The following is a 15,901-nucleotide window of genomic DNA, read 5'->3' on the forward strand; positions in this document are numbered from 1 at the left end:
GCCATTTGCTTGCAGCTTTGTTTCGTTTTCGATCCTGTTTCATGTGAAATAGTCACGCAGTCAAGGAAGTCAGAGAAGTCAGGAATCATCTCTCAGTATAAACTTGCAACGTTGGAAACAGACACACATTTGTAAATACTGAATGGAGTTGGGTTAGAAACATATAAGAGATACGATGGTTTAACTTGTAGAAGCTTTCAATAAACATGTGTTAATCGTCGTCAGCATTTGTAAATAGTCACGTGATGCCCTAATTTGGTCACGTGATCAGGTCACCACGTGTCAAAATTACAGAAGGGAAGTCAGGAAATCTCTAAATATAAACTTCAATAGGTTTAGAAACGAAGGACCCAACAAGATGTTTAATCTGTTTGCCAGACGAACAGGTAAAGAAGCTAATTTAATCTTATTTTAATGGCAATCTCTTCTGAAGTAATATAGTTTGATAGTTGGGGACGAAGTTAGAGTCTCCACTCAGTGTTTCAAAACAATTAGTTGCCGACATTTCGGCACAAGCCTTTGTCATAGACAGGACTTTACAATAACTTACATAGCTAATAAATGTAATAGATTTTTAGTATTGTAACTAATAAGTTTAAAACTCAAAAGAAGCTGATAATTCGGACCATCATAACTGCACAAAAAGGTATGTTTATCTTTATGAATGCACGTGATACACATTCTGAGTTGTTAGATAGCAATCATAATAATGTAATTACAGCACTACAAATCTATTACATTCATTTAGTATTATGTAATGAGATGGAAACGTTTTTACCATTCCACCCTGGATCCATAATTAAATAAATATGAAGATGTTTTAATTTTTAATGAAAAGCTCGAGTACTATCATTGCGCTTTGAATCCCTTAGTCTAATAGCTATATTATAAGATATGAAACACAATAATACACTCCCAGGCCGTTCCGCGTCCGGCAAGTTCGCGTCCTCTCACTGCCAGCCCACTGAAACCCGGAAGTGGACTGATGCAGAGTACAAGGCTGCGTTCCGGATGTTTGATCGGGACCGGGACGGGACGATCACAAAGTACGAGCTTCAGAAGGTCCTGGGAACTCTGGGACAGGAGACTACGGAGGAGGAAATGGATGAGCTCATGGGAGATGTGAGTATTTTTTCTATCCACCTTTTTGCAAGATGGTTAGAAGTGGTAGAAAGTGAGGTAGAAAGTGAGGTAGGAAGTGATGTAGGAAGTGAGGTAGGCTTTTTGTGTCAGGTGTCATAATGATAAAAGAAAACATGTGCTCCTTCATAAAGAAGGAGATGAATGAGCTGATGGGAGATGTGAGTATTCTGTTTTTTAGGTTGAACGTAATTTACTGGTAAAATATTTTTTCCATCGCCTTAAAAAGGCATTAGATGGTTAGAAGTGGTAGGTCGTAGGATTTGAGGATGGGTATAGTGGGTAGGAATGTTTTTCGTACGGTGTCACAAAGCAAAACATGCATAACCCTCCGCATAACCATTTAAATGTATCTTCTCTGCGCGCGGAGCAGTAAAGGTGTAGTCGTCACGGTTACCCTCCGCACACGTTTGCACGATTCGAAGATTGTATTACACTATCAAATGCGCGGCGCGGCGCCAAGCTGACTGAAGTTTTTATAACAGTTACGGTCATTAAATGGGTCAGCGTACGTATGTAATTACAATAATTTATTCTGTTGTTTTAAATGGATTTTAATATAAATAATATTGATCACTGATGCGCTACAAGTACAAGTACAAGTATAACATACTAATTTCCGTTTTGTTGTGAGTTATTGCAATTGGTGCAACAACCGACTTGGCTCCCGATAATGCTATTAGAAATTAGAAATTAGAAATTAGAAAGATCATTGCAAAATTACATGTGTCAGAACTCAGATCCCAATCAGTTAAATGATGATTATTAATTATTATTATTATTAATCAACTATTTACAGCAAACACAAGATAATAGAAATTAAATCATAAAATCGAGTGGCCGAGTAGTCTCGACTCACCCATAACTTCTCCAAAAACGTCTATCATGAGCTTTGTACACTAAATCGTTGAAATTACTTAAACTAAATCTTTTATTTACAATCACAATAATTTGTTTCTATTATTAATAATCCGTTATATTGTTGAACGAGCGTGCTAAATCACTTTACAGTCGATCTTCGAGATTGTTCTAAAATTGGAATTAATATATCAAATAATAGGGTTAAGGTTTCGAATAGTCGTTCAGGGCCAGCTAGAGAACGGGTTGCAAAAGTTAAATTACGTGATAGTCGAGTGCAAAGTGACTAATCATCATGATCATCCTTTGTTGAACAAATTATGATGCTCGATATTATTTTAAACGTGATTTTCGAGTGATTGATTTATTATACGAGTGATTGATTTATTATACGAAATTAGTAATCCGTTATTATATTGTTATATAAACCATGATGTTGATTTTATGTTGCCGTTGGACATGATACTGATCGAGAAATTGATTTATTATACGGAATGGACGGTAGATTTTGTTATTATTAACATTATAACGGTCGATGGAAATCTAGCGTCCGCTAACCGCGGCGCAATTCTTGTTAACTTTTAAAGAGTTGTTTAATTGTAATACAGTCGCCTTTTCTTACTGAACAGCTTCAAAGAATAAGTTATTGACTCAATCAGATCCAAAATATACTGTCATTGAACTATGGCGTGGAATCAAATAAATTCACAACGTTGAAAAGAATCAGATGAACTCGAAAATCTAATCTTATCAATACCTCTATAATGTCTATATATAGAGTATATATACTCTATATATATAGTCTATATATACACTATATACATGATATAGAGATGGGTAGTGAGAGATATTATCACTTAACCCCAGTGCACAAAGCAGTAATATAACTATATAACAACTGCAAAACTCTGAAATATTTACATACTGTCTTTTTATCGAACTGTGGAATTGCAGACGAAATCGAAAATTGTATCTTATCAACACCTCTACAATTCTATAATTCTATAATATATAGAGCCAAGGATGAAGAGGGAGTGAGATTCTCACTGTTTTACCAGAGTCAGACCCAATATGACGCACAAAACAGTAATTTAATACCACCACCAGCTCTTACACCTGGTCTATCTGTGTTTCTTAGTCAGCTTTATAGTTAGACTTGCTCAGATATTTTACATTTTATTATACACTATACAATATTATACATTTCATCTTACTCACTAATCTACTAAATACCAATGAAGGATATCAAGCTATTTTAGGTTCATTCAGACTTTGGGCGATCCTGTTGATCTTGAGTTTAAACATCGTGTTTTAAACATCTTTTGAAAATCTTTTAAAGATCATGGGTAAACAATAAGACTAGAAAATATTTGTTGTAATATGAGATGGTCGAGAAGTTACAGTGCAATGATTCAGAATTGGTGGTTGAGATAGTAATAATAGATGTGTTTCTATTCTATATAGGAACTCTGAAAATACTTTGCATCGATTAGAATTAGTCTGATAATGATTTTTATATGTATTTTGATTGGCTGCCATTTTACTGCAAAGAGAATTGCTAAAACCGCCAATTCTCCATAAGTGCACTATTAAGTATTATAGTATTCGTATTGCTATAACATAACTTAATGATTCAATAAATGAAATATCAATGTAATGACATTGTAGTGATAGTGTTATGAAACTTGATTACCGTGATTGTATTAAAAGCTCCTCAGTCCTCAGTGTAGCTGATATAGTGTCTTGTTAACATACCATCACATACCTAGTATAACACTAACGTGTCTAGAACCTTTGTCTTTCCTGTAGGAGTTTATTCAGTTTGTTGTTGGGGCCCCGCTGACCCCGCTGTCCGGGTGCCATCTTAGGGGGGCGCAAAATCGTCGTTTGAATGTGGGACAATTTTGAAAAACGTAACTGAGGTACTAACAAAACTGCACGTTTTGCTCTAGAAACACACTTTTTTAGATATTTTACCGGCGTATCCTCTAAGATCACCTAATTTGTTCAATTTTAGGGATAGGCGCCAAAACGGGAGGAGGCGCCAACAGGGGGGCGCATTTTCGGCCCCCCTGTTGGCAACGTTACGCCACTGGTTGGGCGCTTTAAAGTTCATTCTCATACTGCAGTTATTGTAGCTTTGTTTGCTGGTGGGCGCTTTAAAGTTCATTATCAGACTGCAGTTATTGTAGCTTTGTTTGCTGTTGTAACTTCAGGAACTATGGTAAAACGTTTGAGTATATAAGTGGGATTTATACCTTAATGACAACGGAAATTTTCTCGCAGAAAGAATTTTCTTTGTCATAGGTAATTGAATAACACATTGCATTGAATAAATGACATCATGTCTGAGACAGAAAGCAAAACATAATAATACTTATTTGTCATTTATCATTTTCTTTGTCGTAGGTAATCGAATAACACATTATTTTTTTGTAAATACAACCTTATTGTGCTAGAATTTTTATGAGATCAAAAAAGATTTTTGAAATATCCGAGTTATACTTTTCCAATTTGTTTTCTCGAAAGCGGGTCCGGGAAAGTTATAAAGTTATACTGATAATATTTATTAATTTAGACTGCTGGGCGCTTTAAAGTTCATTCTGAGACTGAAATTCTTGTAACTATAAGTACGGCAGGTTTTGTTTTTTGCCATTCACCATTTCTTTGGAAGAAACGATTTTTAAAATAGGACATTTTTATAAATTAATTACTCTATAGCTCAAATTAGTAAAGTTCTTACTTAAGTTCTATAACCTGTATAAGGCGGTTGTTTTAAAACTCAATGTTGACTGGACTTATGACCTTCTAAAAAAGAGTGAATAGCATAATTCCAGTATCGCTCCCTACTTATATAGTCCTATGCCGTCCAGAGGGCACCCGATACACTAGGCACAATGCTCAAAGTCAAATAATTGAAAGGTCGGATACTTCAACTTACATGAGTACTACAGCTGTGCCCTGCTCGGATGCCTTCCGAAATAGCTTCTTTCATAGATGAAGATCTATGCTGAAATGGAATAGTCTACCAGTATATGTATCCGGTAGTCAGAGCGGATTTCTACTTTTAAGACCAAACTGATCAAGTACCTCTGGGCTGCCGATATAGTCTGGCCAGATTAGCTCATCAGTCTTCTCATATGATTCCAAGAAATGTTTTTTTTGTTGGTTATAATTCTGTCCGTCCGATTTCCTGTCCGCTTGTCTCCCCTATTTTTTTTTGTTCTCAGTTGTGATAGAATTGTATTTGTAATGAGCAGAATACTTATAATAATTTATGATATGATTCATGTTTGATGTCTTGTTATTGTTTGTCATGCAAATTTGGTAGACGGCCTCAACGTTAATGTGGCTCTTGCTAAGTGTTGGTTCAGCCGAATTAATTATTATATAATAATCAAGTTTATTTTTCTTGTTTAGTTAGTTGTCATTCGGCCACACATTAAGCAACTTATATTGCAGTACCATTTATCAATTAGTAAATCAAAACATGTCATTGTAATTTTGCATGGCTGAAATGTAACGCTTGATTTATATATATTAATAATTTATATATATGTAATAATAATTAATTGAATTTTCAAATAAAAAAGGACTCTTCGTGGAGAAATATGTCTGTCAGTTCGAGGAAGGGGGTACTGAACAAACTTTCCAGGTATCCATGCAGACTAGCAATAGATTTAATCATAAATAATTAATATCATCATGATGTTCAAAAATGTTAAAATAATTAACAATATCCATATTATACATATATTAAGACATTCGCTTGCCATTTTAGAACGTTAGACATCTCTTATCTTTCCTGAATTCACGAACCTGCTAATCACCACATCCCAACCGGAAACAGCCCAACCGGACTGACTGATGGGCAAGTGAAAGCAGCATTTCGCATCTTTGACAAGAGCAAGAAGGGAGTAATAACGCGAGGTGATATTAGGAAGGTGCTGGTGGTGCTGGGTCAGGAACCAGGGCTGCAGGAAATGGATGTGCTGATGGAAGAGGTGAGAGGATATATCGAGGCGAACGTACTTATTCATAGGGGATCTTTTATTGCTTATAAATGTATTAGTATAATTCAAAGTGGACGCTCTGTAGAAAAATCGAAAGCGAGCTCCATGGCATTTTGCAGTTACCACTTACCTTGTGTTCAAGCAGTTACCACTTACTCGTGTTTAAGCAGTTACCACTTACCATGTGTTCTAGAATATCCTGCAGACAGTAAATCAGTGGTATTCTACTTCCTAACACTGCTAAAAGTTTCTCTGTTTGTTTGCGGTTGTATGATTATTTAAAACTACAATTATTATCCTTCATGCTGCTTATAGTTATACTCAGCAATTAAACGGAACTTCAGTTAACGGACCTTTAAAGATAGTTGAAATTCGAAATCTAGTGTCATCTAGTGTCATCTAGTGTCATCTAGTGTCATCAAGTGTCATCTAGCGTCATCAGGCGTCATTTCACGCTAGATGACGCTACATGACGCTAAATTAAGGGGGGGGGGGGGTTCACCCTGATTTTTTTGTAAAACTTGGTTTCGAGATAGCAGTTGACCAACAAACTAGGACCAGTGACCAAACTTTTGAGGGGGTCCCGGACCCCAACCGCCAAACGGTGCCCGCGGGGCAGCCACGCCCATATTTGGTCCATAACAGGCCCAATTTAGCCAAATACCCTGAACATGCCCAAAACCCAGATTTTAGGTGCTTTACTAGTAGCTAGTGGTCCCTTGAACTCGTATATGAAGTTTCATCAAGATTGGACAAAAAATGACTGAGTAATGAGCTAAAAACTATATGCCCATATTTGGGCATACGCACTAAATTTGATCGATTTTGGCCCATAAATTGGTCAAATATCAATATTTTTATGATTATCAGCTCAATATCTACCTAACTGTGGATTCTGTGTTCAAATAATCACAAAAAATGAACAAAATCGCCCATATCTCAGTTCGCGATATTTGCAAAACTGACTTTGCTCAAAACAATAGAACTCAATAGGGTTTCAATATTTCTTCATGAAATTTTCAGAATCAACGTAGAATTGTCTCATGACCTTAAGGGGGCAAACACCAAATCTGTCCAGACCAAATGACCTCATAGGCAGTTCAGTGACTTTCTAGCGCACCGTTTCCACACCAAAAAAAATCATTTTGAGAATACCCATTTTTGTAATCGACAATTTCCTGGTTAAGAGTGCAATTTTCGGAAAAAATAATTTTTTTGGTTGAGACGCTATAATTTAGCTAATTATTGAGATAGCGAGCTAAAACTTTTCAAAAAACATGTTTTTGTACTGTTCTACATGGGTGTAAAATTTCATTACCGTATCTCAAAAGGCTGATGTGTTATAACCATTTAAAGTCAAAAAAGCTGAAATCGTCCTTTCAGGCTCATTTTGATCATAAGTCAGTCAGGGAACAAGGTCGTTTTTTATGCTTGACATGAAATTGTTCTCTGAACTCTGGCGCAGTTTTTGATGACCTCAAAAATGTGTTTACTCATTTGTAGTCAGATCTATTGGACCTCAAAGTTACAAGAAAAAAGTTATGATATTTTTATTTTTGTCAAAAAAATGATTCTGAAACCACAGAAACGAAGCTTGGACTCCAATTTTAGGTGAAAATGGTCCGCTTCAATGTGCTCTAAGACCCTGTATTGGTTAGGAAATCATTCTGGCGAACAAAAATCGTGCATTTTTTCCCCTGGGTGATTGTAAGATATTTGGTGTGTTTGCCTCAAACGTCCAAAGTTACTCGATTTGGGGCTAATATATTATGCTGGAGTTGTTAACAGATAAGACATGCTTTTAAATTTGTGGACATCAATTTGTAGTCGACATCGAGAGAGAAACTAAGCTTTGTGCTTTGATTATAAATTATTAAAAATATCAGAACTATAATTGAAATTAAAACTGTACATCATTTTACAATTACAGCTAATTGCTTGAAGTCATATAATGGCTACGTTTATTTAAGCAAATTTTTATGGACGCTTGACGAACCCCCAGAGCTAAAAACATTTTGGTCACTTCCTCGTCAGTCATACTGAGATACTTTTCACATGACAATTGTTCTGTCATTTTTAATGCGACAGTATCAGTAATGAGACCCGCTTTTAGCATGGGATTTGTACAACGCTGAATAACGCTCTCTAAAGAGCGGCAGCTAGAGCTCATAATTTCTAAAGTCACTTTCAAAGTGCTCATTATCTTTGCCAAAGCCTTGCAATCATGAAGAGCATCATGGAGCTGGCTGGTTTCTTCTACCGAACCCCCACAGGCCACAAAGTTTTTCTCCAAGGTACCGTTCAGTTTTAGCATTCTTAGTATGTCAACTGTGAACAACTTCCGCCGCACTATGATGAAAAGTTCTGGGTCGAGTTTGTTTCTCCAATGACTTAGGAGACAATGGTCATCAAAGCTCGAGTTGTTGTAACCAACACAAATGACTTGTGCTGGCTCCAGCTCCTCCCCACCCTGGAGGTTCAATACCCATCTTGCAAATTTGTCAAAGACAAGACGTGCTGGTGAGGCTGACAATTGTTCCATCACTCCGTTAGACTGCTTGCAGAGGTTGCCCCCGACCTCAAAAAGTCCATTCACTTTTGAAGCATCGGCCGAAACCGGACCAGTAGGCAATATGTACTCTGAGAACTGCTCCATGATCGTGCCAGTGGAGGGATCAAAGCGTACAGCAGCAATCTGAGAAATGTTGTCCATCAAAATGAGTTTATTGAACAATGTGTAAAAATGTGCTATGTATTCTAAACTAACATACTTTAGATATAATCAATGTGTATGCAGATTTTAGTTTAAGTTATTGTGTAATTTGTCAAGAAGACATACTATAGTGTTTACTGTTCAGTATGATATTGCTACAATTCTCACCTGAAGTATGTCATTCTCTCTACGTAACCCGGCTGTCTCTAAATCGTAAACAACCACACTCTTAGCCAAGTTGTCTTTCTGGAGAGTAACCTGGCTGACAGGACAGAGCTCTGCTCCTCTGTCATACTCGCTCATTTTGTAACGAGCTGTCCGGACGGCCTGTTTCTGTTTGTTTTTCAAGCGCCGGACGTTCTGGTTTTTCCGGATCGCAGAGGAACGTTTCTCCACACTTGTGGCATTTGAAACTGTCAAAAAAGCTTTTATCTAGGAAACATGTGTTATTCTCCAAAGTCATAGTTTCTGCTTCATTATTAAATTCACTTGCAGCAACTTCAACAGCAGGCTCTATGCCAGGTTGTTGTTGACGTGTTTTACAGGGCGTTCGGAGATGCCCGTATTTGAAGCTAATGTCTGAATAGAAGTCGCTGGAAAATGAGTTTAATGTGCACTGTTTGCTCATTTTTGTGCCGTCTAATTTGCAACACCATAAGTCATATTCCAATGAGAGACCCTCCAGGACTGACAACGGGAGAGAGATTTCTAACTTACTGAACAGTTCCGAGAAATTGTCAATCGTAAATTTAACCAGATGTGCAAAATTACGGATTGTGTCACATTTTGTGCATGCCCTTGGCCTCAGACGATGCTTCTCTTTGAACGTAAATTGCGCTTCTAGATCGCTCAATAGGGCTCTGATTTCCTTCATGACAATGTCGGTGCTATTTTCACATTAGATTCCTGATGTAGTAAAGATATAATATATTTCAATAATGAAATGTATGGTTTTTAATTTTAATTCTACAAGGTACATCTACCACAGATGTATTACTAAAACTAATAGGTTTCCATTATTATTCCAGTATCAGTTTTGTTACATTTTTCTTCAAATTTCTTTATATAGGCAAAATTCCTACTAGACTGCACAAATTGATAATTTGGGCAGCGCTCCCGCAGGGGGAGATCACCCCCTACTTCCATGCTGGGTCCCCAGTCCAGTTTACGGGTCATCCTTTTTATGACCTAGACATGCAAAAACCACCATGTCTTGGTTGAGGTCTGGATGGAAATAACGGTATAAACTCACGCATTCCTGAACCCTCTATCTATACCGGAAACTGTTTGTTTACTCAGTTACACTACCAGCCTTGCTAATACTAGAATTGAAAGTGTGGAGGTACGTACACTTCAATTACACGTTAATGAGTTAACTTATGTAATTTTTAGTTAATATGTTCATGTATCTATAAATATGTCCAAACAAAACAAACAAAACTGTTGAACGCTATGCTTGGGTTGTAAATATGTAGAAGTGATCGTATCATGTTTAACTATTATTGTTTGTAAAACAATTTAACATTGGTTTTTATACAGGGTGGGCCAAAAGTCAGTGTGCAAACGTTGGCCTTAATAGCTCAGTCACTGAGTGCCCAATTGAAATACTTCCTTCTGGTATGACTTAGTACCACCACTGGTTCGAGGAATTTGTCAACTCGAAAAATATTCGCGTTCATTTTTTTCAAATGGAGGTTCATTTTCACATTTATTTGATAGTTTGGATAGTCGGATCAAGCTAAATGTTATTGAATTGTGTTTGGCCATTCGAATTACGTTTGTCCTCAAAGAATTAGAACTGTAGCTTCTCAGATGACCGAGATATGAAGCATAACGAGTTTATTCATTACGTGTGATCAGGTGATTGGTTTACACTTTACCTAATCACGTGATAAGGTGACCCCGTTAACTACCCCGTTAAACATTATAGGAATTGTTAAGGGTGCCCAATTAAGGTGTCGTGTCACGGTGTCACATAATCACCCAGTCAATTTTGTTAACGAGATACACAAAATGCTTGATAACTTCGTCATTTCTAATCCGTTTTGCCTCATGTTTTCAGATCATATGCAACATTTGATAATCTACCGTCTCTGAAAAAATTAGGCGTTCAGCATGTTCAGAGAAAACAATATAGGTGTTTTAATATTGAATGGGCGTGGTCTAAAATATTCGAATTTTCAAATTTTGGCGACGGAATCCTCGAACCAGTAAGTACAGTATGCCATCTGAAAAGCAACAGCTCTCAAATATAAAACACGGCGGAGGTATAAGACCCAACGTTTGCACACTGACTTTTGGCCCACCCTGTACTTTAAGTTAAATAACATCTCTTTTCAACAAGTATTTGTTGCCAAATCATGTTTCAAAGCCTTCTGTTTACTGTTACCAACTCCAGCATAATATATTAGCCCCAAATCGAATAACTTTGGACGTTTGAGGCAAACACACCAAATATCTTACAATCACCCAGGGGAAAAAATGCACGATTTTTGTTCGCCAGAATGATTTCCTAACCAATACAGGGTCTTAGAGCACATTGAAGCGGACCATTTTCACCTAAAATTGGAGTCCAAGCTTCGTTTCTGTGGTTTCAGAATCATTTTTTTGACAAAAATAAAAATATCATAACTTGTTTCTTGTAACTTTGAGGTCCAATAGATCTGACTACAAATGAGTAAACACATTTTTGAAGTCATCAAAAACTGCGCCAGAGTTCAGAGAACAATTTCATGTCAAGCATAAAAAACGACCTTGTTCCCTGACTGACTTATGATCAAAATGAGCCTGAAAGGACAATTTCAGCTTTTTTGACTTTAAATGGTTATAACACATCAGCCTTTTGAGATACGGTAATGAAATTTTACACCCATGTAGAACAGTACAAAAACATGTTTTTTGAAAAATTTTAGCTCGCTATCTCAATAATTAGCTAAATTATAGCGTCTCAACCAAAAAATTATTTTTTCCAAAAATTGCACTCTTAACCAGGAAATGGTCGATTACAAAAATGGGTATTCTCAAAATGATTTTTTTTGGTGTGGAAACGGTGCGCTAGAAGGTCACTGAACTGCCTATGAGGTCATTTGGTCTGGACGGCACAAACCACTGTTTTGGTGTATGCCCCCTTAAGTTTTGGGACAGAATTTTGAGTTAGGCCTTTAAAAAAATTTGGCGGCCAAATTCTGAAAAATGCCCGGCAAATTTTAGAATTTGGCCGCCAAATTTTTTTAAAGGCCTAACTCAAAATTCTGTCCCAAAACTGAAGGTCATGAGACAATTCTACGTTGATACTGAAAATTTCTTGAAAAAATATTGAAACCCTATTGAGTTCTATTGTTTTGAGCGAAGTCAGTTTTGCAAATATCGCGAACTGAGATATGGGCGATTTTGTTCATTTTTTGCGATTATTTGAACACAGAAGCCACAGTTAGGTAGATATTGAGCTGATAATCATAGAGAATGTGTAGTTTAGGCTTACCTTTCATATAAAATTAGTTTCATTCAAAAAAATTGATATTTGACTAATTAATGGGCCAAAATCGATCAAATTTAGTGTGTATGCCCAAATATGGGCATATAGTTTTTAGCTCATAACTCAGTCATTTTTTGTCCAATCTTGATGAAACTTCATATACGAGTTCAGGGGACCACTAGCTACAAGTAAAGCACCTAAAATCTGGGTTTTGGGCATGTTCAGGGTATTTGGCTAAATTGGGCCTGATATGGACCAAATATGGGCGTGGCTGCCCCGCGGGCACCGTTTCGCGGTTGGGGTCCGGGACCCCCTCAAAAGTTTGGTCACTGGTCCTAGTTTGTTGGTCAACTGCTATCTCGAAACCAAGTTTCACAAAAAAATCAGGGTGAACCCCCCCCCCCCCTATACTCCTATTGTCTCTACCAAGTTCCTTTGACCATTCGATTTCAAGGCTTTTTTAAACTCTGATGTTTAGCACAAATATCAGCTAAGTTAAGATGTTGAAACGAGAAGAGTCGAGAGCAAGCTACATCCAGCTGGGTGGGCATGATGATCAGGGAAAAGTGAAAATGTGGAGCAAACTGACTAGGGGGTTTGCAGTTAAAGCAGGAGGAGAGCGGTAAATGTGTATGTTTGTTAGTATTAGAGCTTTAGAGTATTGTGCCAGTGCCATATTGTGTGGATCCTTGAAGCCCAACTTCTTTGTAATAAAAAACATGTTCTAAACTCAAGCTTAATCTCAAAAGAGTGCGGTACCTCACATGGAACTGAGTTTCACGACTGGTAGCAGTAGGCACTTGCAGGTAGTCGGTCATATCATACTCATAGTCATTATACGGTAATATACTGATCCTTCAGTAGGGTATTCAGTCCGGAAAGGAAAAGCAGCTCCGTCACAAAGTGGACTGACGAGGATTTCCAGGTAGCGTTCAGGGTGCTGGACCGGGACGAGGACGGGACCATATCCAGAGAGGAAATAGAGGGGTTACTGGAGTCCCTGGGACAGCAGGCTACGATAGAGGAGATAGACCTGCTTGTTGGGGAGGTGAGTGGGAAAATGAGGTGCACGTGCTGATCTGTTGGGGAAATGAGGTGCACGTGCTGATCTGTTGGGGAAATGAGGTGCACGTGCTGATCTGTTGGGGACCACGTTATGCCCATATAAGGAGATAGGTTCGTCAAGAACTCGACTCTGCAGTCCCGCCCGTTGTTTAAAAAGTTAAGAGAGGGATCAGAGGCACTTGAAATTATAAAATTTGATAACAAGTGTTAAACTAGAATTATTGTATAGCTTTCTTCATTAATTACACAGTTTAGTGTGCTCAAATCCTCCTTTCACACCATAGGAGGAGTTTCGTATTGCGAGTTCCGAGGGGCACCATTGGTTTTGGAAGGTTGTATAGTTTTTTAAAGTAAAAAAAGTGTTCAACTTCAGTTTTTAACTCTAGATATAAATCACAGATAACTAAAGGATGTTTATGTTTCAGATAATTAACGTAAGACTCCAAACTAAACAATGTTTATATTTCAGATAGATGTGGACGGTGACGGTACTAAAAACTAAAGAATGTTTATATTTCAGATAGATGTGGACGGTGACGGTACTACAAACTAAAGGATGTTTATATTTCAGATAGATGTGGACGGTGACGGTACTACAAACTTACAAACTAAAGGATGTTTATATTTCAGATAGATGTGGACGGTGATGGTACTACAAACTAAAGGATGTTTATATTTCAGATAGATGTGGACGGTGACGGTACTACAAACTAAAGGATGTTTATATTTCAGATAGATGTGGACGGTGACGGTACTACAAACTAAATAATGTTTATATTTTAGATAGATGTGGACGGTGACGGTACTACAAACTAAAGGATGTTTATATTTCAGATAGATGTGGACGGTGACGGTACTATTAGTTTGGATGAGTTTAAAACCATGATGGAGAGGTTGATGGAGAGTAACGAGGAGGATGACAGAGAGCTGCTAGAGGACACTTTCAACGTGAGTAATAATGTTTGGGGAGGTTTCCAACACCAAAAAACTCTTTCCCAAAATAGAAATTACAGATAAAGTTGGGTTTTTTTGTTGTTGGTATTTTTGGGTTTCTAACGTAACAATATTTTTAATGAACAAACGTTCAAATTAATTGCACATATAATTATATATATATTTATATGCATATACATAACTTGATAGTTAAAACATTCGCCGAAAGACCCATAATGCCTGAAGAAGTGACCTAGTGTAAGCAATACAAACACCAGATGACCAGTCAATTATTTGAAAGCAATAAGCATTCAGTAGGTGGGAATCCTACGTTCATTAGGTGGGAATCCTACATTCAGTAGGTGGGAATCCTACATTCAGTAGGTGGGAATCCTACGTTCAGTAGGTGGGAATCCTACATTCAGTATATTACACAAGTCATGGGCTCCAGTATGATTCCTAATTAAATACGACTAGTTAGCACAGGATCCTCGAAACTTACACCTTTAATTCAATTTGTTATACTTATTTTGTCGCATCCTCCTCCTTGTAACCAAGATTTGTGTTAGTAACTGTTTCCATAGCAACCACGGTACAAGTCTTGTGTTATTATAACCGACGGTTGCGCCTATTTCCCGGGCCGCACCTTAACAGCTGCCATTGTCTCAGTTAAATATCATTGCTCAGTGCTGATATCTTTATTCCTTATCACCAGGATTTCGATGTGTCCGGAGATGGTCTGATAGGGGTTGAAGATCTACTACATGTGTACAGAAAGCTGGGTGATGACGAGATCACTATAGAGGAGGTAGAGCAGATGATAGTAGACGCTACAGGAACTCCTAAGAGGAAGAAGGCTACTTTTGAAGAGTTTAAAGCCGTGTTGAAGGAATATTGAGAGAGTTTAACGCCGTGTATTGAGACTTTTAATTTGTGAGACAGCGTCGTACCGCAGTGGCGAAACGTTGTTGTTGGCGCCCCCCCCCCCCCCCCCCCCCCGCTGAAAAAGCGCCCACCCTGTCAGCCCCTCCCCTACTGTCATACCCAGTGGCATATCGTGGTTTTCGGCGCCCCCCCCCCCCCCCCCCCCCCCCCGGCTGAAAAAGCGCCCACCCTGTCAGCCCCCTCCCCTAATGACGTACCCAGTGGCATAACGTGGTTTTCGGCGCCCCCCCCCCCGCTGAAAAAGCGCCCACCCTGTCAGCCCCCTCCCCTAATGACGTACCCAGTGGCATAACGTGGTTTTCGGCGCCCCCCCCCCCCGCTGAAAAAGCGACCCCTGTTGGCTCCCCCTCCCCTATAGTTATACCGTCGTACCCAGTGGCGTAACGTTGCCTGTTGGCGCCCCCCCCCCCCCCCCCGCTGAAAAAGCGCCCCCTGTTGGCGCCCCCTTCCCCTATAGATATACCGTCGTATTCAAATTGTTTTCTTGAGAATGATAAATGCATGATAATGAAGGAATGAATATATCGTTGTAAACTATACTAGGATTATGTGAAATTATTGGAACCTGACATTGGCAAAGCATAAATTAACCGTTTTACGCAATGAGCTATATTATTTGTTGTGCAACTCTAATTGATAACCAGAGGCTTTGACGAATAATTATCAAATATTTTAGAGGCTAGGTTCAAACGGTCTAAGCTAATAAATCGGATCAGGGAGTTGTAGGTAAAGGCTAGTAACCCAACTATAGCTATGGGC

General features: G+C 38.2%; 1 protein-coding gene across 2 annotated transcripts; it reads left to right on the forward strand.

The window, feature by feature from the left end:
* The first annotated feature begins 337 nt into the window (after positions 1-337).
* LOC134823569 (calmodulin-beta-like) lies at positions 338-15,204 on the forward strand. Of its 2 annotated transcripts, none has more exons than XM_063835096.1 (4): positions 338-386; positions 920-1,122; positions 14,099-14,212; positions 14,913-15,203. In XM_063835096.1, exons 1-4 carry the CDS (start codon positions 359-361, stop codon positions 15,093-15,095), a joined length of 528 nt encoding a protein of 175 aa, XP_063691166.1. In that variant the 5' UTR covers positions 338-358; the 3' UTR covers positions 15,096-15,203. The 2 variants fall into 2 exon arrangements, with proteins under 2 accessions (XP_063691166.1, XP_063691167.1); XM_063835097.1 differs by lacking the exons at positions 338-386; positions 920-1,122 and adding exons at positions 5,596-5,653; positions 5,849-6,002 and having other exon boundaries at positions 14,913-15,204.
* The last annotated feature ends 697 nt before the right edge of the window (positions 15,205-15,901 follow it).

This window comes from Bolinopsis microptera, chromosome 11, assembly GCF_026151205.1.
Source record: "Bolinopsis microptera isolate Bmic1 chromosome 11, MBARI_Bmic_1.0, whole genome shotgun sequence".
Taxonomy (NCBI): Eukaryota; Metazoa; Ctenophora; class Tentaculata; order Lobata; family Bolinopsidae; genus Bolinopsis; species Bolinopsis microptera.

Bases quoted from the DNA above. Each gene is read 5' to 3' on its own strand.
- LOC134823569 (XM_063835096.1), top strand. From the start codon at position 359: ATGTTTAATCTGTTTGCCAGACGAACAG. The intron at 1,123-14,098 runs GTGAGTATTTTT...TTTATATTTCAG, and splicing joins TGGATGAGCTCATGGGAGAT to ATAGATGTGGACGGTGACGG. The intron at 14,213-14,912 runs GTGAGTAATAAT...CCTTATCACCAG, and splicing joins TGCTAGAGGACACTTTCAAC to GATTTCGATGTGTCCGGAGA.